The sequence below is a fragment of the Triturus cristatus genome, chromosome 6 (assembly GCF_964204655.1).
Source record: "Triturus cristatus chromosome 6, aTriCri1.1, whole genome shotgun sequence".
Taxonomy (NCBI): domain Eukaryota; kingdom Metazoa; phylum Chordata; class Amphibia; order Caudata; family Salamandridae; genus Triturus; species Triturus cristatus.
In genome coordinates this window covers 298,530,431-298,556,651 of record NC_140589.1, presented here as the reverse complement: position 1 = coordinate 298,556,651, position 26,221 = coordinate 298,530,431, and the positions used below count along the sequence as shown (strand labels likewise).

Below are 26,221 nucleotides of genomic sequence, written 5' to 3'. Positions count from 1 at the left end.
ACACACAATACACAACCTAGCAGAGGCAGGCTGGATGGTTGGGCAAGAAAATACCTACTTTCTAAAAGTGGTATTTTCAAACACAGAATGTTAAAACCAACTTCACTAAAAGATGTATTTTATCATTCTGAGTTCAGGCATACTAAATTCGTTTTTCTACCATGTTCCCTGGGTCAGTTAGGATTAGAAGATGTTATAATCAAACTGCCCATTCTGGTCTATGGGGACAGGTAGCCTTGCAATAGTGAATAACAAAATTGGCTGTAATTCACGATCAGGACATGCCACACACATCAGGGCATGTCCTACCTCTTACATACAATGCACCCTGCCCTTGGGCCTACCTTAGGGGTGTCTGACATGTAGAAAAGGGACAGTTTAGGGACTGGCAAGTGGGTCCACTTACCAAGTCGACATGGCATGACTAGACTGCATACAGGCCTTGCAGTGGCAGGTATGAGACACACTTTACAAGCTGCTTCTGTGGATGGCACAACCAGTGCTGCAAGTCCACCAGCAGCATTTGATTTACAGGCCCTGGTCACACATGGTGAACTATACTAGGGTCTGACAAGTAAATCAAATAAGCCAATCATGGAGTCACTAATTCAGTACATCAATGTAACATAGCGAGTACTTGCACTGTGGCACTGAATAGCAGTGTCACAGTGCGCAAAGCATCTAAACCAGCAAAGCATGTCAAAAACAGAGGAGGCAATCAGTAAAAAATGGAAGGGAGACTCACGCCAATGGTACCAGGTCTAACACTAACAAAAAGGATGAATGTGTCCTCATGTAACGCAACTGGTGCTATGTAAAGCTCTCGGATATCCGATACCGGGTCAAGTTCGCGCTATATAAAACTCTGTAAAAACATTTTTTATATAATGACATATTGGGGGACCTCATGATCTGCCTGTCTTTAGGATCATTGGTCATACACTAGTCTGCATGGGAAGAATAACACTACTGGACAGCTCCAAAGTCACTTTTCTCACTGGAGCAGTAGCTTTCACAGATACAAGTTGCATGTCACAAAGTGATCTTCACTTCTCTAAGTCTGGGGAATCTTTGGGTCAGGATTGGTAGTCAGCTGCTGTCTGTTCTCAGCGGATTCTCTCACCAAAGGTTCTCACAGTAGCATTTAAACTGGACGTCGAGCTGAAGGCTGAGTTAAGGCAGCCTTCTTCCTCAGTTCCGAAATTGTAGTCAGTTCCCCTCCAAGAATGAAGAGCAAGGATTCTGAATCTGGTCAATGTCTTCCTCTACATAACTACAGACCTTCTTCAGGTCAAATGTGAGCAGTGAATATGTTGCAAGTAGCAGCTTGCATCCAGTACAGCAGCAGCGAGTACAAATCCAATCCAACTGCCCAGTCAAATTCAAGGTTAGCCCCAAATAATAATGGAAAGAGATTGCACAGGTCATGTCCGAGGTGGTGGATCAAGAGGCCACGCTAGACAGGCTATGTGGCATATACTGTGTTTGACAGGGGGAAGACCCATGGCCGAAATACTCAAGGATATGGCTAATGGCAGCAGAAATAGGGGCAAAAAGAAATATTGCAACGGCATGGGAAGCAAACCAACCTCCTGGGGTCGCGGAGTGGAAGGCGGACCTCAATTGGTGCTGCACAGATGAAATGGTGGTGTATCAAAGCCGGGGGTGCCTGAGGAAGTGGGGCAAGGTATGGGGCCCACTGGGTGGAATAAAGAGGGTCCTGAAGACATTACAACTGTAGATGATATGATGGGAGGGGCTGTGCTACAGGACTTCATAAATGCAATGGAATGTCATGGAGGTTGAATTTATTACTATTATATTGCAATTAAATAATTGTACTGAATGTAGGCGATGACCCCAGAACCCTCATGGTGACTGTCCAGAAAATGTTCTACATATGAAGCGTGCTCCTAATCTTTTGTTCAATAAAAATAATAAAATAAAATAAAAAAAGGTTAGCCCCAAATTTTAAGAGAGAACCAATCCCAACAAAGTTGGAGCTAGAGAACATTTAAACTTAGTGGCACTAAACCAGTACGCCAAAACCTAAAAAGAGTCGATGTATAATTCTTTCAAACAGTACACATATATTCCACAGTGACAATATGCTATTTTTATACTTTTTTAATTCAGTTATGATTCTTAGCCGACAGAAAAGGTCCAGAACTCTTAACATTTGTTTTTTACTATTTAGTTTAATCAATATAATTAAGACAGAGCACGAGTTGAGCAGATTTATTTTTTATGATAGCAACTTTATAGGAGCTATAATTCTAATTGTTACCATAATAATCGTATATACAAAGCAATGCATCACAGACCGTGAATAAAATGAAATAACAGAAATAGGGATGACCTTTGTTACTGCTTTGAACACACAGGCACATAGATATGCCTCTAAAGTGACAAAAGGTGGCAAAATGGTTGGCTGCCAACTAACACACAAAGTGAAAAACAAAATAAAAAAAAAAGATTCTAAGATTCCTCAGAAGTGGCAAAGAGAGAGAGAGAAGGAGACCTACGTAGAACAACATTTGGTCTGTAGAGTAGAGACAACCGTGAGAAACACTGTCACCCAAGACAAAAAAAGTTTTTGGCGTGAAAAAACTTCACATACCACGGCTAGATAAAACAGCAAAGGAAAATAGGCTTGCTGTATACTTTCTCTTCAAATCAATGAAATAAAGGATGTTATCAACACTATTCTATGTCTTGGATTTATGAAGCGCGAGTGCCAGTCTCTTAACGTGGCCTAAATCTCAAACCTTGGTGACCCTTTCTACCTATATGCCTACGATCAACTATCTGCAAACCAGGGCTCTACAGGAAAACCTATTAAATAATTAAAGAAATTAATAAAGTCTCACATAAACTTGGCCAGCAGATCGCAAAGACCCAGAATTTCTTTCTGTATACAGGACATTTAGGAAAAAGAACTGAATATGTGATAACGGGGTGTATTTTCAGATGGAAAATAGCCCCCCAAGCATAGAAAGAGGAGTAACACACCAAATAGCAGATACCACGAGCCAGAGAGTACTACAAGTTACTTACCTTTGGTAACAATGTATCTGGTAGAGACGTTGTCTAGCCGCAGATTTCTTAACTTAGAATTATCCCCAGGTGTCGGGCTGGATCCGGAATTTTTTTTTTGCAGCAGCACCTCTGCGCGCCAGGGGATGGTGCCACATGACCCCGCCCTGACGTTAACGGATGTGACGTCAGCGAAGTCATATAAGTCCCTTCCGGCACGCTGACGTCAGTTTTCATCGGAGAAACTTTTCCGTGGCACAAGGCGAAGCCACCAACAAAACTGTCAAAGTATGGGAACAGTGTGCGAAGAAGGAAAAATGCGTAAAACAAAGAGATAAGATGATGCATAACATCATCATAAAGGACAGTGTCAGACACTGTATACCAATAGACCAAGAAGTAAAGGCAGAGCATCACTCTGAGAAACAACCCCGCAAAGCGAAGCGGAGACTCTCCCCAGAGGCTAAGTAACAAGGGAAGAATATCCCCACAGACAACAGAAAGACTGCCAGTACAACGCAGAACTGTGCCGGCCAACAAGGGTGGAGCACAGGAAGAACAACAATCCACTACGAGATGACATTACAAGGAATGGCAGGCACTTTCCTCTGTAGAGATCGAAGGGCCGAGGCACAGCCCAACAGATCCCAAGGAAGGCAACCGCAGAGGAAACAAAAAACCCCAAACGGAAAGAAGAGGCGGGAGGGACGGAGAGAATAGGAGAAGACCCCACACTGGAAGGACCAGAGTGGAGGAATACAGAGAAAGGGCTAAATAAATCCCCTGTGAAGGCGAAGCGAAAAGCACCGCTCCACCGGAAGAGAAGCCACCCAGAGGGAGCCGGCTGCAGAAGGCAAAGTCTGAGAGGCTCGCACCAACTTGAGCACCCTGGATGGAGACCAGCGCAAACTGAAAGGAGGCAAGGTGGAGAACCCCACCTAGAAAGGTCCTCGCAGAATGGGGAGGATGGGTGAGCGTTAAGGAATCTGCGGCTAGACAACGTCTCTACCAGATACATCGTTACCGAAGGTAGGTAACTCGTACATCTGATAGAGACATCCAGCCGCAGATTCCTTAACTTAGAATAGATACTACAGCCATACCCCAAGGGGGGAGGTGAATCTGCGACAGAACAACAAAAAGTGCCTGAGAGCACTGAGCCGACAACAGGGTGACGGACTATAAGGAATGCTGTGGCGGAGCAGCCAATCAGCAGACCAAGCAGCTCGGAAGGGCTAAAGACAATGGGAGCCAAAGGCACCACAAGAGGACCCGAAGGGATCGAGACCACACCCGGGTGAATATGGGATGGAATAATGGCACTAGGCCATATCCCAGAATGGAAGAGAGCGTGCATAGTGAAGGAAGAAAGAAGAACCACTCCCAAGGCCAATGGTGCAGTAAGCTGGCACCAACCAAAATCTAAAGGACAATCTGGAGTGACATAATCAGAGCCTACCCGGCGGACCTATGCAAGGGAGGCCGGACAGGCAGCAGCCAGGAGGCGAAGGGCAAGAGGCAGGAACTGAGAAACGTCCCAGAAGCACAGGCGTGCAACATAAGACACGCCAAGTGCAAAACTCAGTCACAAGAAAATGTAGTTAAGGCAAGCACGGGACTGCCCAACAAGGCAACCTTTAAGGCCAAGGGGAAGAAACGCACCCAAAGGGAAACAGAGATGCAGGGCGCAGTACCCGGGATGACCTCAGAAGAGGAACTGTCCCGCAGGCCACCCGACACTGATAAGGGTGACACCCGAAGGAAAAAAGACATCTGAAGGGTGTGTCATCCGAGGCACCAAAGGTGCCTATAGGATCTGTGAAGAAGTGTGTAGTGTAGTTCCTATTTCCCTTATAGGCTCTGCACATTGGAATAATATGCAGTATAGTTTTTGCATAGGACTGAGGTCAGTATGCTCCTATCGAGTACATTAAACTTAATTACTTGTGTGTGTCAGCTAACTCAGAAGTCACTAGAAACGTCTCGAATGAACAAGAAGGGATTCGTTTCTGACAACCGCATAAACATGACAACTTTGTTTCCCTTAGAATCGGAACGTGTCTCGGGGAATCAATAGATAACAGTTTCACTCAGTCAATCGTGCATGCTTAGTTTCTCCAGAGTTACACAAAAATAGATAGATGGCCGTTTCAATAAAAGGATTTATTGAACAGTCGTGTTTCTCGTGTAAGAGATATGAGCTGTTACAATCAATAGACAGTAAGCAAGATATAATACGCACAGCGTAAGCAGTAAGAAGAAATAATAGTACAATAGCATTGTCTTTTAGCTATGACATATATTCATATATACATACATAAATAACAAAGGCTAAAAAGCGAATACTCGTCTGATGCTTCTAAATCGTTCTACCCCCAATGTACCTAACCTAAGTGTAATACAAGGTAAGAAGTAGGTGCGGTTATCTACAGTATGGTATATACTAAATTTGTATGCCAAGAGTCACTCTAGGTTCTAGTCCGCTCCATACCTTTAGAATGAGAGAGGTGGGAATCTCTTTCCGGGTCTCAACTCTAACACCCCGTGAACGGAGTCAGAACACTGAAAGCTGGATTCTCTGAGAGCAGGGATGACAGCGTCTGGTCAGTGCGTCAGGCCGGCATATGGTCTCTTCCGAACTTGACGTGGCAAACCGTGCAGTCAAGTTGTACCGAGCCGTGCCGTGGTTTGCCATGGTAAGGGGAGGTATATTTATACCTGGAAAGTGTTTAGGAATGCTAGCATTGACGTAAAGTCAGTCAGAGGAAGACGTCATGGATGAACCCCTAAGGAATAGTAGATCATGCATAATAGATAAGTTCTTGGAGAAATCAATAATCGTATCTAGGGAAAGTCCCGACGGCTTAAGGGTCTGTTTTCTAAGAACTCGTTGTGACGTGGGATAGACGGATGTAGGTGACCATGCCTGTATTTGCATTGCATCGCTAATGCCTAAATAAGGACAGGGATTCTATGCTTAAATAAGGGCAATGCGAATTGTGCCTATATAAGGACATGATTCAGGGAACCCTATGTATGGGCATCTAAATCGAAACACAATAAGTGCACACAGAGCTATGGAGAACATCAGATCCCCGGAACCACCACCTTCGACCGGGAGGAGAAAATCACCCCCAAAGAAGAGAGGGACTGTTTAGGTAATGAACGGGACAGACAAGACCCTCTAGAAGAAGAGCATCCAGAAGAGGAGGCTAACCCCAGGGAGCGGAACCATGAGAACCGTTGTTACCGAAGCAGCATGAAAAGGCATCTAAGTGTACTATAAAGCGTGCAAAGGAAAACGCCGCCATGCAGAACGACGGCAAACCTGAGTACAAGGCATCCGCCGTGCAGAACGACGGCAAACCTGAGTAGAAGGCACCCAACCGCTCCCCGAAAAACAGAGATATAGGACCAGACCTCGCCAGATAGGCGGAGGTGTATAAAAAGGGTACCCAGTGCGCAATAACATGCGGGTATATATAGAAAGGACGAACCACGAGACCAACGCAGCTGCGAGCGCTTTAGCAGATACCCGCCTAATGCACTGGTGGCAGGGTGGCAGCCTCGGAAGAAGCGTGTTGAAACACACTGAAAAGAGTAGTTACAAGGAAAAAACCTCTAGAAGAGGAGTATGAGACACACACCAGGCGCAAGCAGGGCAAGACCTGTGGTATGTGGGAGGCAGTGCCAGAAGGCAACCAGCCAAACGGTAAGATAAGGACACCAGGAGACGGAGGGAGCCCAAAGGGACCTCCACGCCCGCCTGGCGTGGAGCAGTGCTACACAATAGCATATAGGTACCCCACCTAGGGTATATCACACCCCTAAGAAAAAACAGGGGAACACCTCTTAGGATAAACCATAGTCAGAGGACAAGACACGAACAACCTGTGGAACACGGCCACAGTCGGCTTATGGTCAGCCCAAAAACGCACAGTCCAACTTGTGGATGCTGAATGAAAGGTGCAAAAAGAAAGGAGGGGTAACCACCCCTGGATAGGACGACCTGAGTCCCCCAAGTACATGCCTATGGTGGCGGGTGAAAGCCCGCAAGGTGGTGCTGAACCGCTGAGTCGGCGTGGGTATTAAACAAAAGGACCCCAATCAAAAGGCAGGTCAATAAGGCGCTTCCGAATATTCTCCGGGAAGACGCCATCCCGCAACCAAGCATGGCGGCGTAGTGCAACAGATCTGGCCATAGCCCAGCCTAAGGAATCTGAGGTATCCAGTGCCGACGGATAGTAAATTCTGCCAGATCTTGTCCGACACGGATATGATGGTGGAGGTCAACACGAGCGCCCTCAGAGGTGGAAGAGAGAAGAGACTCGGCAGAGTCCCAAAGGGCAAAAGTAGCTCACGCCAAGACACACACTTTATTAAGGGAGCAAAGAGCCACGCTAGTGGAGGCGAAAATATTACGACCCCAGTCATCTGGACTCCTGGGAGGGAGGAAGCAACAGCGGAGGCAATGAAGGAAAGGCAGCTTGTAGAACAAGCCCCTGAACGTCCGGATGAACAAACAAGCAGACCGGATCATGCGGTGCAGGGCGGTGGCGATGCGTGATGGAACGAGCCACCGGATCACCTGACGCCAGCCGAGCCCAGGTCCCCAGAAGGGCATCATAAAGGGAGGCTTCGAAAGGCAGAAAACCTTTATATTCCCGGGCCGTGGTGGAGAACATCCAACAGGGGGGTCGATAGGCAGGGGAACTGAAGGGGGTTGCATACGCAGAATGTGGGCAGCCATGGAAACAACCCTCACAAACGCCACACCAGCCTCAGTAGCCCTCCGAGGAGGGACAGTAACTCATCCGTGGGTGAGGGCTGTAAGCTGAGCCGCCCACTCCAAGGGGATTGTCCGGTGAACGGAGGATTAGACCAATGCCCAAAGGGGGGAAACCCAATGGACGAATGAGGGTCCTGAAGGGGTTCAGGAGGAGGCGGAGAATCAGCTGGAGCCACAAATTCCAAGGGAGGAAGAGGCAACGACGGATCCGGCATCGACGGACGTCGGGGAGACGCCGAACCTCCTCTGGAAGCCTCCGGAGAGGAGTCGATGATCCGGCGTCAAGGCGGCATCAGGGCGTCCTCTGCCTCGTCCGGCGCTGACTCTGGCTCATCCGGCGCTAACTTGGCCTCGTCCGGCGTCGAATCGGCCGCAACCACAACAGGCTCCGTTTCCGAGGTAAGGAAGGGAGCCGGAGACGCAAGTCTATGGAGCCGGAGACGCAAGTCTATGGCGCCGGACCGGCGCCGACTCAGCTTCAACCACAACAGGCTCCGACTGTGATGTAGAGAACGAATCCGGAGCCGGGGAAGGAAGTCGACGGCGCCGGCACGGCATCCGAAGAGACAGCCGCCGGTCCGGAGGGCCAAGGGGGACTCGGAGATAAGCTGCTAGTACCAGCAACCACCTACGATACCACAGGTAGCCCCACTGGACTATGCGGCACGGTAGGGGTGTTACGGGCCGAAGAGCGGGACCCAGCCGGGCCGCGCCCTGATGACGCCATACCTCCATCATACCTAGAGGCAAGGGGCTCAGTCTGCGCCAGGAGCGAACCCGCCGACGAGCCCACTGGAGACCCTGCACGCAGCGGAGGGCCCGAGGCCGCCCCAGGGAGAGGAGGGTACCCAAGAGAGGCCTGCAGGGCCGCGGCATAAGCCGCCATGTGGGTCCGAGTCGCCCCCGCGCCAGGAAATGGCGGATAAGGGAGGGCCGACTCTCAGGGGCGCACGTCCAGAGAAGTCCGGGAACTAGCATCCCCTTCAAAAGGAGGAAGGAAGGTCGATGACCTCAGCGATAGGTGCCAGGACTTACCAGGAATGGGCGAGCGATGCACACGGGAACCAGATGGCGACCGACGTCGCAAACTGAACCCTCCGGCACTGGGACCTGCCGCAGAAGAGGAGGCCGGAGGCAGTGACGACTCCGACCGGGACAGGCGAGCCGAAAGTAGTTTCATCCGGCGCTCTCGCCGGGACTTCGGTTTGAGTTGTTGGCAGGCGTCGCAATCCGTCGAGTCGTGGTGTTCGCCCAGACACCACATGCAGATAAGGTGTGGGTTTGTCGCGGACACTTGGCGCGAACAGGAGGCACACGTTTTAAAGCCCGAGGGCATCGCACACTGTTCCAGACGCAAAGCGTCAAAAGGGGCCTGAAAACAGGCCAGAGGAACCGCTTACTCCAGACCCGCGTTGCATGCGGAAAAGAAGGAAGCTGACATCAGCGCACCGGGAGGGACTTATATGACCTCGCTGACGTCACGTCCGAGGACGACATCAGGGCGGGGTCATGTGGCACCGTCCCCCGGTGCGCAGATGTGCTGCTGCAAAAGAAATTTTGGATCCAGTCTGACGCCTGGGGATAATTCTAAGTTAAGGAATCTGCGGCTAGATGTCTCTATCAGATACACTATTTTAGACTGAGCCAAGGCCAACGCTATAGATATTTTAAAGAACTGGTAACAATAGGTCCTATAGACAGCTGTACTGTCAAACCAAACCTAACACAGAGAGGGAAAATGTGAGGAAGAAGCCAGTGATAAAGAAAAGGTGGTATTACAATTACTTGATTAACAAAAAAACTGGTGCATTAAGGTTAGGGAAAAACTAATTAAAAACGAAAACAAAAGCAAAATACAAGGTGATTATGCCAAATACATGCAAAATATTCAATATACACGTGGCAAAAAGAGTACATTAAAACGTGCTCGCTTATGCTCACCTCATATGTTGAGAGTCGATCTAAGTAATTCAATAGTTTTAGTCTGCAACGGCAAAGTTCCTTTTGTTCTAGAGTCAAACTAGGGAAAACAAGGAACACAGAAGAATATACACTATTATTCTTTGTTTAACGAGTCGTTAAATAGTACGTAAACAAGAGTGATACACATGACAACATTAAAACGTTTTCAAAAGTGGAATAACTCTAATTTGACTTCTTTAAGTCGGCTGGCCAATGCATGCTGTTTTATGAATTTGAAATCCAACAAAAAAGAATTTCCTTTAAATAACTGTGTGTGTCTGTCTGGGATATATAAAGAAGACAAACTACAGAAACATGGAACAAGAACAAAGTCATTTATCAAGGATGGGCCAAACCTGGAGTCACAGCCTGTATGCATCAGTTTTGTTTTCTTACCCATTCACTTCCATTCGAGTTATAGCCTTGATTTACCAAAATAATGAGGCTCAGGCAACATGAACAACCTCAAAAACACGTAACCGCATATTCTGGAGGTGTCCGACATAGGTAACTAAAGACAGTGGGAAGGGTCTCCAATCTCAATCAGGACATTACAGCCTCATTCCTTCCCTGGTTTTAGTTGTTACCTGCACTATTGAGATGTGTTTGCTTACCTCAAATAAACTTTGTACCCCATGTCATTACACCTCTCCTTCTGGCCAGCTGGACGCATGCATGTTTCTCTGCATACACTAAATCCTGTCTTTCTCTGCCCTAAAAAGACGCTTTACTGATCCTTGGTACTTTGATCAGGGTCATCTACATTTCTGCTTTAGCTGGTGCTGGCCAAATTAAATTTTAAGTGGAAAGGCCTTAAGTACAGAATTACATTTAGTGAAATAAATTAGGTTTTGACCTATCTATAGAATACTTATAGATTCGGTTACGCCCACAAAATGATGGTGTCCGACCAAATAGGAAAGGGTACTGGGGGGTTACTCTGGCTAAGGGGGCCTTTTGGTGATATTTGGATCTGCATCGAGGGGTTCCACACGCACACAAGGTTCTGAAGCAACCTGAAGAGGCGGTGTCGGGCCACACTGGGGCGTTTCTTCTTGAATTTCTTTGAGAAAGCCAGTCAGCAGGATAACTGTAGGGTCTCGGGGAAGGGATGAGAGAGGGACGGGTGGTAAACTTGCTTCCCCTCCGTTACTACTGTTTTATGCCCTAAATTCAAGACACATTTATTGAACCCTAATAGATTTGAATTATTGCGTCTGTTCTACTTTGTCCTGAGTTAACCAATAATGGGATACTTACTGAGAAAAAGTGAACTGAGTGGGGAAACCAGGGCTGCTAAGTTTGATTTTAATCCTTCCTTTTCTGTGGCAAAATCCAACGTAATTTGCTGTGGAAAGCACTGGTCTCTGTAACAAAGGGATGAAAGCCACTTCACGCAGGATGCTTGAAAATAACCCACTGTAGAGTTGAGCAGGCAGCTGATCGCTTCAGGCTGACCTGTTCTGCAAGTATATGCAAAAGGTAACAGCATGTATAGGCCTGTGTTCTGTCCATTACCCTTACTCCTCCAACAATACCTCCACTTTTCTGGGAGCAATCATGTACACATATGGGATAATTTATATACCCATCTAATATGAATATAGCGTTTGCCAAACGTTTTTCTTCAAATATTCTAGGTCTGGAGAAACATATTTGCTAGGTAACTATTTTCACGCCTTCAAACTTTGTTTTAAGTCACTCGGCTTCGGGGGCCTTACACTAAGAGAGAGATTGTTGAAACATACAGTACTATACTATTTGCTCTGTAGATCTTGATCCACAACACCTGGTAGAGAGGGAGTGAAACAGAGCACGCAACAAGTCAGAGCGTCACCTTGCACAGTATGATAAACAACCGACTGCTGTCGGACAGCATGTAAGCAAGACTAAATTCACATTCAGCTTCAATACACTCCCACAAGTGAGCAATGGTACATCAATGAGTTACTGCACAATGGGGTGTCCTGCACCAAAACAGACCACTCTCATGGGGTTCTTAAAAAAACATTCTATGCCATTTCATCAAGATTTATCACAAACTACAATTTCCATGAGCCAAAGGGAATTTAGTTAAAAACAAAAACGGGCAACTCAGTATGCACAGTTCAGCCTCATCCAATCAGTGGTCAGCCCTTCTTATGTAATTCCCTGTTTGCAATTTCTCACCCTCTTTCTTTGCTGGTCTCCAGCCAAAGAGAATTTTTTTTTTGCTGTTGCTTATAGTGGCCTTTCTTTGTGGCTCATGTATACGTTCAACTTGATTTCAGTGTGTATCTATTTGTGTGCTTGTCTGCTACCAGCTATGGGACCGCTCTAGCGCTCCTTTCGCAGCTGTGACTCATCTTTTGAAAGATCACAAAAAAGGGATCTACTGTTCTTGGCGCTCGTGTCAGGATAAACACCTTGACGTTCTTGGCCCGCGCACCAAGATCTGTGACATGGCGGAGGATGCCAAGTCCTCGGATCCCTAATCTCCTACTAAGTTCTTTCAGGTTGGGTGCAATGCTCCATTATGTTCTTTGGAAATGCCAACTGCACTCTATACAAGGAGTATCACCGCTCGCTCCTTATTAATAAAAGTGAACCCCTAATTGGGTGACTTGGCAGATTCGGAGGTAGGCGCAGTGGCCCACGGGGGACTCTTTGGGGAGCCTTTTATTGAAGAATTGGGCAAATCTGTAATTACATTCGCATCACTGGACAAAGCCCAGTCTTCCATAAAAAAGTGTTTCTCACTCTGGTATATAGAGGGGCCAGTCGCGGCAGGGACCGCTCGACCAGCCAGTCCATCTCACAATATCCTCTTAAAGAGCAAGGCGCCTGGAGAAGGCAATACCAGGACCAGAACCAGTTTGCCATCTTTTACACGACCCAAGGACAGCACTTCCGGGGACGCGGAGGCAAAGATTATGATCAAGCCGCCAATTTCGGTGAGTGTTTACCCTTCTTCCCTCATAAAAGTAGGGAGCCGTCTGGGGAATTTTATCCACGTCTAGCAATGGATTACATCGGATACGTGGGTCCTGCAGACCATTCAGAGGTTTCAGCTAGAGTTCTTGGGTTCCTGCAAACAAGTTTCACGCCCCAAGCCAATCTGGTTTTCCCAACAAGATGCTATGCAGGTGGATGCAGAGATTTCTGCGCTCATGGCCAAGGGGGCCATCTGTCCTCCGTCGCGCACCACCATGGCTTTCTCAGCAACATTTTCCTGGTCGACATGTCCGACAAAGGGCAAGGGCCATTTACCAATTTGCGCGAATTCAACGAGTGGCAGGTGTATCGCCACTTCAAGATGGAGGGGCCCACGTCTAAGCATACTTTGGACTGGATGGCTCACGAAGACCTGAAGAACGCTTTCCTGTCCATTCCAATCTTTCCTCCTCATTGGCGGTTCTTCCAGTTCCTCTGGCGCCACCAGAGGATCAAATTTCTAACTCTTCCCTTTGGCCTTTCCTGCACCCCGTGGTTTTTCACAAACGTTCTCAAACCAATCATGGAAAACCTGTGGGTGCAGGGACTGCCCCCTATCGTTTTTTTGGACGATATGCTCCTTTGGGACCAAGACCCTCACAGATTGTCACTGCACCTACAGAGGGCGGTCAATCTTCTGCAAAGCCTAGTTTTTTTTAATCCCTTCTAGTGCCAGCTCAAATGGCAACTTTCTTGGGATTTTTGATCGATTCTACGGTAGCCACGCTGAGCCTTCCTTTAAGCAAGGTGGTGAAGATTAGCCACAAGCTCAGGAGGACTCTGGCCAGGCATCAGGTCTCTTTGCGCCAACTTGAGCGCCTCGTGTGGTTGTTGTTGGCCTCCATTCACGCCATATTTCCTGGCCCACTCCACTTTCAGGCTCTTCAGTGCCTCAAAGCACAGCACCTGCAGAAGGGACTCTCGTACTCCCATGCAGTTGGATATCTGAGGAGGGCCGGCAGGAAATATGATGGTGTCTTTCTCATATGGAAGCCTGGAATGGAAGAGCAATCTCCTGTTCCACTCCAGACCTCATTATAAAGTCCGAGGCCAGCAGATCAGGCTGGGGCGCTCGATGTAAGGAGTTCTCCAAAGGCAGTTTGTGATCTTTGCAAGAGCAAACTTAACATATCAATTATTTGGAGTTCCTGGCCAGTTCGTGTGCAGTCCAATGCTGGACTAAGGACAGGATCCAATCATGTGTGCCCCTCAAGATGGACAACATCTCCACAGTGCAGTACATCAACCACTTTGGAGGCACTAAGTCAAAGGTGCTCTCGGATCTAGCGACCTGTTTTTGGCAATTTTGCCTGGGGAACCAGATCTTGGTTTCTGCAGAGTACCTTTCCGGTCAGGATAATCGGGTGACAGACTGGCAGTCGCGCTATTTTTGGGACGCCAGTCTTTAGAAGCAGCACCTAGAGTTCTTTGTCATGCTTCAGTTCCAGTGGGGCCCGTTTTCAGTGGACCTTTTTACGTCCAAGCTGGACGATCAATTGCCCCGGTGTTTCATCAGGAGGCCGGATCATCTGGCGCCAGCCACGGATTCTTTCCTTCAGGACTGGGGGCTGGAAACCGGTTACGCGTTTCTGCCATTTGCCATGATCACCAGGGCTGCGGCCCAAATCAGACCTCAGCAGGGGGAAGTGGTGTTGGTTACCCCGATTTAGAAGTCTCAAGGTTGGTTTCTGGTTCTTCTGGAACTTTCTTGGGATTCTCCAATCCAACCCCCCCCCCTTTCTGATGCTTCTGCTCAGTTCGCATCTCCTTCCCCATCGGTTGGTTCTGGAAGGCTCCTTGTGTCTAATGGCATGGACTGATTTTTGGCGCACACTTAGTGTGGGGAACGACAGCTTCAAAGGCGTTTAGTTTGGGCGCCCGTCTGGAGGACATTATGAACGCGTCAGATTGGTCCTCTGACTCTACCTTCAAAAGCTTTTACTATAAGCCTGTGCTGGATATGGCTCGGCTCGTGGTGAGCAAGCTTCAAACTAGCATAATCCTCGCCTCTGGTCCTGACAAAGAATGACAAATTTCCTAGCTATCGTAACGGAAAGTTTCAATTCTATTAACTATTCTGATGCGAGGATTATCCCACCCATGGAGCTTTGAAACAATTCACTCACCCCGTTGACTAGTAAGTAATGGCTCTTTTTCCTTTTTTACATTTTTTCCTTGTGGTAACTTGATTTTGCTCATTGCCATGCTTTGTTTAATGCAGTTTGATAATAAACTTGGTGTTCTCTCGTTAAAGCTGTTGATGTCCTTTGGTTAGTAAAGTTGCCTCAATTGTATTGTTCTCCAAGTGAAAACCTTTTGGTAACTGTTTTTTTTGCCATGCTCGGATTCGGGGAAACAGGACCAGTGAGGATAGAGCTATTGCATGACTCGTGCAACAAAAGAGACTGAGAGCTCGCAGACAGGGAATTACATAGGAAAGGCTGACCACTGGTTGGATCAGGCTGAACTCTGCATGCAGAGTTGCTGGTTTTTGTTTTTAACTAAAGTCCCAGTGGTATATGGGAATTGTAGTTTGCGTTAAATCTTGATGAAATGGTTGCTATTCAATAAACAAAGAAAGTGATAGTATAATCCCCGCTACGAGTCCTTAATAGAGTTAAAACTTTCCAGAACAATAGATCTTTTTTCATTCTTGAAGACATTCTTACATGGAGGTGAAGTAGTGAGGTTTTCAATCTTTAAAATGAAGAAACCCAAGTGGAAGAGAAGATTCAAAGAGGACCATGAGGAATATTGCTGCCCAGAACAGATTCTCCACAGAGCTCCAGAAATAGGAGCAGGGAGAAATATCTCCAGTAGAGTTGATGAAATCACTGTCAGCAACACTGCTCCGTAGTAGAGGAAACAGCTATTTTTAATAGTTAAATACATCTAATTAAATAGGAAGTCAGATTATTTTTCTAGATATTAGGGAAACATATCTTCAGCAAGTTACCTTTGCCCTGCCTGTAGTCCTTGGAAGCTAAATCAGAATTTTGTTCTCCAGTTTATGCAAGCAATAGGCATGAATAAGTTGCGAACTTATTCCAAGAACACAGACAGAACGCCTAGGGCAAGGGGAGGTGTTGTCGATTCATTTCAAAGAGACCTACCCTGTCACAGGCTGACACCCAGGTCTGCACCCATCTTTTGTCCCCCAAGCATGCCTGGGTTCCATCACAGTAGGCCTCTTGTTGACATCACAGTGCCAGAGTCATGCCTATCTTTCTAGACCTGTGCTGGGGTTTTTCATATGAAGTTTGGGGTGCACTTTAAAGGAGGGACACAGAATGCTAAAACAACTTGTGCCACTGTCTGATTGCCCAATTTTTGCCACCACCTGGTTACTGAAAGCTCAGCTTTATTGTTGCTTTGATGTGGAAGGACACTAAGATTACCAAAGTACACTCCCCACAGGCACATACAGCCCTCAGAGCCCACACAAGCTTAATGTGGCCGAAAGTCTTCGCCCATCTTGAAAAATGCCCAAAGTTGGTTGGGTTAGCCCTAGGAACCTTACTCCACTGGTCGGGAAGTCCCCAGGGGGGCATTCCCATCCACAAGCTCGTGCCTGGTATAAATGTGGCATTTACAGTTACCCATTTTAGGACAACCCTGGACCTGCAGACGATCAATAGAAGATTGAGCCTTTCGCCTGAGACCTGAAGAAAGATCTAAAGGACTGGACCTGCTCCCCCTCTTACACCCAAGACAAAGAAGTGGACTCAAAGGGTTATAATGCCGACTACTTGCTCAAGCTACAGGATAAACTAACTACAAGAGGCCTTTCCCGCAACTGCAGAGCTAATCACAGGCAACTGGTTCTTCCTCTGAGGCCCTAGAGGGCTTTAGAAGTGTACTCCTGTGGTAGATTGCGACTTAAAGGACTAAAGTCAGAAGATTACATCTTTGACCAGGACAAACCTGGTTAGTATATTCGACCCATGGGTACCACTAAATTGTGCATATGGCCTGTTCTACCTCTACCACTGACTATCATTGGCACTTTGTGCTTTGCGGCACCATGTCTACTTACAACTTTAAAAATTAATATGTCTGGTTCCCCTTAATGGATTGTTGTTATGTTGGTGCCATTTTGTTTATTAACCCGTTCCATGCGGAGGCGCTGGAGCTATCCGACACATAAGTGCTCATGTGCGTCCGACGCCATGGCACAGGGAATCCCTCTGGTGTGGGCACAAGAGGGAATCCCTCCACCCCCGCCCCCAACAGCCTCAGGAACTGGGGAAGAGTTTCCCCAGCTTCTGTAGTTGTATTTTTGGTTTCTATGAAATGACAATCAGTGCGCACGTCATTTCATAGAAACCAAAACTGAAATGAGCTCATTTCAGTTTCACTTTCTGCGTCCTCAGGGGGATATCTCAGCCCCCTGAGCAGGTAGAAAGTCAGGAGAGGTATCGTTGGAGAAACTCCCCTTTCCAATGTTACCACTCCCTAGTGGAGGGGGGAGCGGCCGCTTGAGCAAGGGCCTTTGCTCCCCCCACAAAAAATTGGGCAAAATCAGTCTTTCTGCTGGGGGGCAGATGTGGGCAGTAGCCCCAAATCTGCCCACCCCCCCCGGGCTGTTTCAGTGATATTTTTATTCTCATCTGCATCCAAGCTGGGGCAGAAAACCTCTAGAAACCAGGGAGAGTTTGTGCGTGCGTAAACTGGAGTTTGGCTGACGGTCTGCGAGTACTGACCTGTGGCTGTTATTTTGCTGGTGATGCGTGTGGACCTGCACTTGGCTAATGGTGTGTGTAGATTAGCGCTTGCCTGGTGGTGTGCATGGAGTGGTGCTTGGCTGGCAGTGTACGTGGACTGGAGCTTGGCTGGCTGTGTGCATGGATGGTGCTTGGCTGCAGGTCCGGACTTGCCGTAGCAGGCACCGGACGTTTACCCGGTGGGCCGGAGGGGTGGGGGCCAGTTTTCTGGATGTGGGGGGCGGTTTTGTCACTGGGAGCCGATTTTGCAGCACTGCTGCAATATTGGGCCCCTGTAACAAAAGCGAGAGCGGTGCTTTTTACTAGCATGCCCTCCACACCCCGCCAGGGCCGGTCAAGCAGCAATCTGCCAGGGCTGGTTGCTGTTCCCAGTCCAGCCCTGCTTGGCTGGCAGTGTGCGGGTATGCTTCACGGCTGGCGGAGGATAGGGGTGGCGCTTAGCTGGCGATGTGCGTGGATATTGCTTGGCTGACTATGTGCATTGATAGCATTTGGCTGGCTGTGTACGTGGATGGTGCTTGTGTGGCGGTGTGCATGGATGGCGCTTGACTGGCGGTGTGTGTGAATGGCGCTTAACTGGCGGTATGCATGGATGGTGCTTGGCTGGTGGTGTGTGTGGATGGTTGGCCCACGTGTGGCTTGCATGGATCCCCCACTGTTTTCTTACCCAGATTCCCCCGAGAACCTCAAATTTACTGATAAAGTCACAACTTACTCACATTTCTCTGTGGTTAAGTTGTAGGATCAGCGCACAGGCACAAATTTCCTACTCCCCAGCATTGCCCTTGGTCTCCCGAGAAGAATGATACCTCACTTGTGTGGGTGCCCAAAGTAGCGTCAGCCTAAAAAGTTATAAATAAACTGCCCTTTTGGACCCACTTTGGGCTCCCTCAATCTCTGCACGTTTTTGGCCCTTCCATGTCATAGGCACTTGGCCCATCCACACACGTACGGTATTTTTTTATCGGGAGACTGAGGGGGAACGCTGAGTGGTAGGAAATGTGGGCCATGTGGTGAGCCCACAACTTTTCCACACAGATATTAGAGGAAAATGTGACTTTTTAGTTACATTTGAGGTTTACTGCGAATGTTTGGAAGGAAAATGATGGGGGATCAATGCAAGTCACACCTCCCTGGATTCCCACGGGTGTCTAGTTTTCAGAAATGTAAGGTTTTTTTTAGGTTCCCCTAGATGTCTGCAAACCCGGGACCAAAAACAAAGGCGCCCACCTATCCATCAAAAACAACCTGGTTTTTCAAGGGGGTCACCTGCGTTTTTGGTTCCGGGCTCATCGGCCATTGAAGGAAACCTACCAAACCCACACATTCCTGAAAAACTAGACACCCTGGGGAGTCCAGGGAGGTATGGGTTGCATGGACCTCCAAACATTTCCCTACCCAGAATACCTTGCAAACCTCAATTTAGCTGAAAAGAATCTAATTTTTCTCAAATTTCTGTGTGGGAAATTGTGGAATCACCGGGCTGACACAAATTTCCTACCACCCAACATTCCAACATGTCTCCCAATAAAAAAGGTACCTCACTCGTGTGGGTGGGCCAAGTACCCCCGACAAACAAGGGCCCAAAACGTATTGTGGAAACATCAAAATTACCTATCACAAAACGACCTAGTTTTGCAAGGGGGACACCTGGATTTTTGGCCCCGGGCTCAGCGGCCATCAAGGGAAACCTACCAAACCCACACATTTCTGAAAACTAGACACCCTAGGGAGTCCAGGGAGGTAAGGCTTATGTAAATCCCCCAACATTTTGCAACCCAGAATCCTGTGCAAACTTCATATTTAGCTGAAATAAATCACATTTTTCCTACATTTTTGTGTGGGAAAGTTGTGGGATCGCTGGGCTGACAAAAATTTCCTACCACCCAGCATTCCTCCAGGTCTCCCAATAGAAATGGTACGTCACTTGTGTGAGTGGGCCGAGTACCCGGAATAGGCAAGGGCTCAAAACGTATTGTGAAGACACCAAAATTACCTTTCACAATACAACCTGGTTGTGCAAGGGGGCGCACCTGGGTTTTTTGCCCTGGGCTAGGCAGCCATATAGAGAAACCTACCAAACCCACACATTTCTGAAAACTAGACACCCTGGGGAGTCCAGGGAGGTATGGCTTGCGTGGATCCCCTACGTTTTCATACCCAGAATACCCTGCAAACTTCAAATTTAGCTGGAAAAAAAAATCACATTTTTCTCACATTTCTGTGTGGAATCACCAGGCTGACACAAATTTCGTACCATCCAGCATTCCTCCAGGTCTCCAGAGTAAAACGATACCCACCTGGATTCCCCTGTGTCTGTAGTTTTAAAAAATGTTCAGGTTTGCTAGGTTTCCCTAGGTGCCGGCAGAGCTAAGTTTCAAAATCTACAGATAGGCACTTCGCAAAACAAGGATCAGTGTTCACTGTAAAAATGTGGTGTGTCCATGTTGTGTTTTGGGCCATTTCCTGTCCCAGGCACTTGGCCTAACCACATAGGTGAGGTACCATTTTTATCAGAAGACTTTGATGAAACGCGGGGTCGGTGGAATTTTGTGGATCCACGCAGATTCTAGAAGCTTCCATTACAGGAATGTGAGGAAAATGTGTATTATTTTTTTTTTTACACAAAGTTGGAGGTTTGCAGGGGATTCTGGGTAACAGAACTTGGTGAGAGCCACACAAGTCACTCCCTCCTGCGTTCATTCCCCTGGGTATCTAGTTTTCAAAAATGTATAGGTTTGCTAGGTTTCCCGGCAGAGCTGGGGTTCAAAATTGTGTTTTGGGCCGTTTCCTGTGGTGGGCACTAGGCCTACCCACACAAGTGAGGTACCATTTTTATCGGGAGACTTCGGGGAACTCAGAATTGTAGAGCAACTGTTATTACTGATTGACTTTCTATGCATTTTTGCCTTCCTAATGTAAGACAATGTGTAAAAAAGAAGTCGCTTTGAAAAATGTCCTACAATTCACAGGCTAGTATGGGTAACCACAATTTTGGAGATGTGCAAATAGCTACTGTTTCTAAACTCTATATTTTGCTCCCATTTCGGAAATACATAGGTGTCTTTGATACCCAGTACACAATGAAAAACCAGTGCTCAGTTATTGAATCTGCGTTCCTCTGGTTCTTGGTGAACCTACAAGTTCTATATATCCCCCCAACCAAAAACAGTCCAGCTGATTTAACTGTATATTTCTTTCAAACATCTGTTATTCTTAGAAGAAGGTACAGGTGAAAACAATGGCACAAATGGCTGTTTTTTTCAACTAATTTTCAATTTTTCTTATTTTCACCTGTTAGTTTCTATAAAGAACCTTGAAGGATCTACACAAATGACCCCTTGCTGAATTCAGAATTTTGTCTACTTTTCAAAAATGTATAACTTTCCGGGATCCAATATTGCTGTCACACCCATTTCTACCACTAACTGGAAGGAGGTGGAAAGCACAAAAAGTAGCAAAAATACTCTATGTCCAAGTAAAATGCCTAAACTGTGTAAAAAAAAAAAAAAAATCTGCTTGTCCCTGAAAGCTGGGAAGATGATGATTTCAGCAATACAAACTCTTTGTTGATACCATTTGTAGGGAAAGAAACAGACGCTTTCTTCTGCAGAACATTTCCCATATTTTTAAAATACAAAACAAAATGTAGCTGTATTTTGGCTAATTTCTGGGTCCCCTCCAGAGGAATCCACAAACCCTGGGTACCTTTAAAATCCCCATGATGTTGGAATAAAAGGGCGCAAATTTGGCATGGAAACCTTATGTGGACAAAAGTTTACAGGGTCCTAAACGCAAACTACCCCAAAAAGCCAAAAAAAGGCTTAGCACAGGGGCAGGGGGGTAGGAGGCCTAGCAGCGAAAGGGTTAATGTTTACTCTATTTTTCTAATTCAGTTTGGCATTTTATTGTTTTGCATTTCAACTTTATTATTGTTTTAGTACTGCATAAATACTTTACACATTGCCTCTAAGTTAAGCCTTTTTTATTTGTGCCACAGCTACCAGGGTGTTGAGCTCAGGTTTATTTAGTGACTTTGGATTATGATGGTTAGGTGGATAATGACCTTTTCAGCCAGTAACCCAATTTCTAACACTGTTTATTACCATGGGTAAAGCTGAACTGGGCCAGGAACATCATTCCAGATGGGACACCAGCTGTGAGAAATAATTTATGTATAGATCATAGTGCCTTTCTCTTTTCCGTGGCTTACTTGGCAGTCAGGAAAAAAGAATAAGAGATGAATTAAGGTAAATTGTTCACTTCTTCCATGTCCTCTCTAGGCCTCTATCCCTTCTTGGCCAACTCAGGAGGATCAAAAATGTTGTTACCCCACTACTACTTCAGGTATGTTCTCTTCTGCTTTAAACCTGTAGCCCCTCATAGCCTGCAATGTTGGGATCTTCTACTAAAGATCCTCTTGGCCTACAAGCTAACTCTACACAAAATACTGGATGTCATCTCCATCAACACAAGTTATAAACACTATCACTGACTGACTGACCTGCAGTTCTCATTTGGCTTTGAACTTTTTTAGAACATTCACCCAAGCAACTCTTGGATTTTCACCTCCAGCTTCCGTATGTCTATTTCCTGTGATTGGAGGTACCCTCTATTCTTTTTTCCAGCTTCTTCATAGATTCAGCCAACCCGTCCAACTCAGCATGCTTCCTGAATGTTGAAGCGTAAAACATTCCTAGGGAGTGAAAGTCAGATGCCGCCTCCTCCTCCTGTGACCTTCTCCTCAAGGAAACTAACTCATTGCTACATTTGCCATCATTAATTGATCCAAACAGTAAAATCAACTCAATTATCACCAGAAATAGTCAGAGACGGTTTTAGTTACGTGCAGCTCTCTGTTCAACAGAGCTATATCTTTGGTTGCATTTATTGTAATCACAATCAATAGAAATCATGCAGCATTAAGCTGACATCCTAAAATGTCGACCACCAGTCCATCCTCTATGTTCTTTGGTGTGCTCATGGTGAGCCACTACCCTTCCCAAGGCTAAGATGAGAGGCTTCCACAGTATTTTAACATTTCACAGTCAGATGGGTAACTCTCCTTGCTCAAGTCCGATTCCCACAAATGCCACTCACCTAGATCTTCTATCTCCTCACTCGAAGAGCTTCAGATGCACATTTTCCTGCCTTAGAAGCCACTTACTGCTACCATGTTTTACCCAATTAAAAAATGCAACAATTCTGAAGACAATGCACATCAGGGAAGGGTATGCATCATGACAACAGAGGGGCCCATGAAAATTCAGTCATCCTGGGAAGCCTAGAAGCCATGATCCATAATGAGTACTTTTGAAGTAATTTGAAACTCAGTTTGATTCAATTTGTCAGCGCTGTCTATACCTAAATACTTATTCCTTCCACTGGAAAAAGATATGCTATTGAAAGAATGAGGAGCACCGGATAGAAATTCAATGCCTAGCTTTGAGATCAGATTATAGAGTCTGGAAAATGAAGAGACTGAATAACATTATATTATGCTAACAGCTTTTTATATAGCTAGAGTGCATCCAACAGGTAATTCAAGTTGCTGGGAAAGCAAGAGTTACTAGAGTGTAGGCCATATGTTTACTCAGAGGGACACTGAAAAAGCCATGTTTTAGTGAGATGGCAAAAAAGCAGTTCCTGAGTCTTAGGAAGAACTGATGTGGACCCCAGCGAGTGCAGGAGGTCTATCGTAGTCTGAAGGTGGGAGATGACTGCTTGGGGTGAGCCTGCCTTCAACAGTCAATCGTCGAGGTAGGAAAAGACTGGAATCCCCCAACCTCTGCAGATGTGCTGCAACCACCGCCATCACCTTGGCAAACACTCGAGGGACGCTGGTAAGTCCAAAGGGGAGCACGGCAAACTGAAAACCTTCTGGACCACTGTAAACCACAGATGTCTGTGAGCAGAACAGGAATGTGAAAATATGCGCCCTGCAAGTCCAACGCCACTGTCCAGTCTCCAGGGTCCAGGGCAGACAGGACCTGAGCTCGGGTGATCATCCTAAACTTCTTCCTTTTCAGAAGGCGCAGGTCTAGGATAGGACGGAGGCCTCGGTTCTTCTTGCGCACCAAAAACTAGCGGGAAAAGCAACCATGACCTACTTCTGACGCCGGCTCTCTTGACCAAAAGAGCGAACACTTCCTGATGGAGCAGGGAGATACAGTCATCCCTCAGCTTGTTGTAAGCGGTTGGCATAGGTGGAGGAGTGTCCAAGAAGGGGCTAAAGTAGCCCCTTTGGACTATCTGTAAAACCCACTTGTTGGAGGTCACTAACTTCCAGTGGTGCAGCTTTTGGCATATCCTACCCCCCACTGGATGCCCATGATGGTTTGAGGGCAAACTAAAGAGGGTTGGAAGCTGCCGGGGTAGTGGTGGACAGGCCCGACCTCTGGTGGCTCATGGTCTCTGAACAGCGTTCTTGGCTCCAAAAAGACTGGTAAGCCTATTGGTAATTGGATGGGAATAAACACAGCTGGGAGCCCTTCTGTAGCCATAAAATGGACTGGGGTTGGCGAGGGGCCAGGGATAGTCCAAGGACCTACCGTTGCTCTGCTATCCTTAAAGTGCTGCATCGATGAGTCAGTCCTCTCACCCAAAAAGGTGAGAGCCATCAATTAGCATGTCCATGAGCGAAACTTGGACATCCCCTGAAAAGCCAGCTGTTCTCAGCCAGGCATAGTGCCCAAGGATCACGGTCGATGAAAACACGCTGCCTAGTGAGCCAGTCGTATCCAGTTCACATCTGATGGTAAACTTTGCTGTGTACCTGCCATCTGCAATTGCCTGTGATAGTATGGCTCGGGCCTCCTCTGCGACCATGGGCAGCACTTGCACAACCGAATCCCAGATTGTATGGGCGTATCAGCACAAGAGGCACGCGGTATTCACCGACCACAGTTGTTGGCTGGCAGAAGAGAGCATCTTCTTACCAAAGGTATCCAGTCTCGTGGATTTCTTATGCGATGGAGAGGTAGAGAACGCTCCGCAATGGAATCTTGGTCGGTGCCAGAATCAGATGAGCGAGTTGTGAACGATGAGGGGGCCTGCGCCAACGCGGAGTGTCGGCGGCACAGAAAGCATCGGTACTGGAGCCAGCACCATGGGAGGTCGAGGTCTCTCAGGCACCGCTGCTCTAGATCCAGCACCGGATCCATAGTGGCGGGAATCCAGTGGACACCCGTTCCGTACCTATGGGTCCAAAGGCGCTCCAGGGGTAGGGCTACCCAAATATGAGGTGCATGGCCTCATGACATTCTTTGACTTGGGCAGGGTGACTCCAGCAATTACAGGGAGGCGGGCAGCAGACCCAGGCACGGGCCCTATGGAGGAACACGGCCTAGAGTGTCGATGCTCCCACACCTCGTCTGAGGACTTGGACTGGCATGGTGAAGTCGAAGACCTCTTCGACTTCTTCCTATGGGACTTATCTAACAACTTGGATTGAGACAACGATCATCGGAAGTGGATCTGCAAGTGGTCTTGGGACCTTCTGTGTGACCGGGATCGTAAGAGTTGCAGGTTTGTCTGACGTCAGATAGTGAGAAGCTACTTCAGGTGCATGGCAGCCCTCACAGGTCTTGGAGTCATGGTCCCCACTCCAAGCGTCAAAGGCAAACCAAGTGTGGGTCTGTCACAGACATCTGCCTGTGACAGGCACCACATGGTTTGAAATCCATAGGTTTCTTAGAGGACATACCTAACACATCAAAATGTTAAAAATCTCAAAAAGGTACTGACAAAGAGTTGAGAAAAGGTCAGTCCAAACTTGACTTGGGTAGTTCTTTCAGATCTGCGCTGACTGGCACGGAAAGAATCAAACTGACGTCAGCGCCCTGGGGTTGTGCCTATTTAGGCACTGCACACGTCACGTTCAGTGCAGATGCAAAGCTGAACAATGCCAACTACCGGTGCAAAGGGGTACAGTTAGAAAGTCTCTGGATCCAGTCTGACCCTTGGGGATTACTCAAAGGTAAGGAATTAGCGACTAGAAGTCTCTTTCAGATGTAAGTTGCATAAGGGTCCACCCATGCCCAATGCATAGAACGGCGATCTGTTACTGTAAGTGACCTTTTTTTATGTACTCATTTGCTTTCTGTATTATAGGTAATGTTGCTCTTTTGCCTGGATTCTAGGTGAACCGCACAATCACCCAATAAGCATGAACTGTACTCTATAAACTATAAACAAAATAATAAAGGGCATATGGGCTGCTTAAATATAAACTAATTTGAAAAATTATTTTGTGAGCAGGTCCTTCTTTCTAGCTTCATTGCACTGCTGCTCACTTACTTAGTATCTTCAATAGAGTAGATAGAAGTCTTATAGATAGAAGTGTTGGAAAATGCTTACTAGCTTCACAACACAGCCGCTTACCTACTTAGTACCTTCAATAAAGTAGATGGAAGTCTTGAAGCTAGAAGTCTTGGGAAATGTCCCAAATTATATATTTTTCCATCTTAATTTTTTAATGACGAAGAAAACTGAATATTTATGCTGGCAAAAAAAAAAACGTGATGCATGGCATACATAATATTTTGCTTATCTTCAAAATAGTACCCGAGACCTTGAAGCCATTGCTAATTTGTGCAGTGAATTATTTAAAACAAAATTTTGGTATGATTTCCCATATGTAGAAATAATTTTAAGGTACAACGTCACAGATGGAGAAACGAGAAATGAGGAATGTTCACTGCTAACAAATGATCCGGATACCATTTTTCAAAAATGG

The 26,221-nt window shown here is 46.8% G+C and overlaps 1 protein-coding gene across 2 annotated transcripts in view; it reads right to left on the bottom strand.

Moving 5' to 3' along the window:
- The window catches only part of NBAS (NBAS subunit of NRZ tethering complex), a 2,067,161-nt gene that overhangs the window by 1,362,095 nt on the left and 678,845 nt on the right, over positions 1 to 26,221 (bottom strand). For both annotated transcript variants that reach the window (XM_085610668.1, XM_085610669.1), the window contains exon 19: positions 9,767 to 9,845. In XM_085610668.1, coding sequence (XP_085466794.1) covers positions 9,767 to 9,845 — 79 coding nt within the window. The remainder of the gene's footprint in view (positions 1 to 9,766; positions 9,846 to 26,221) is intronic.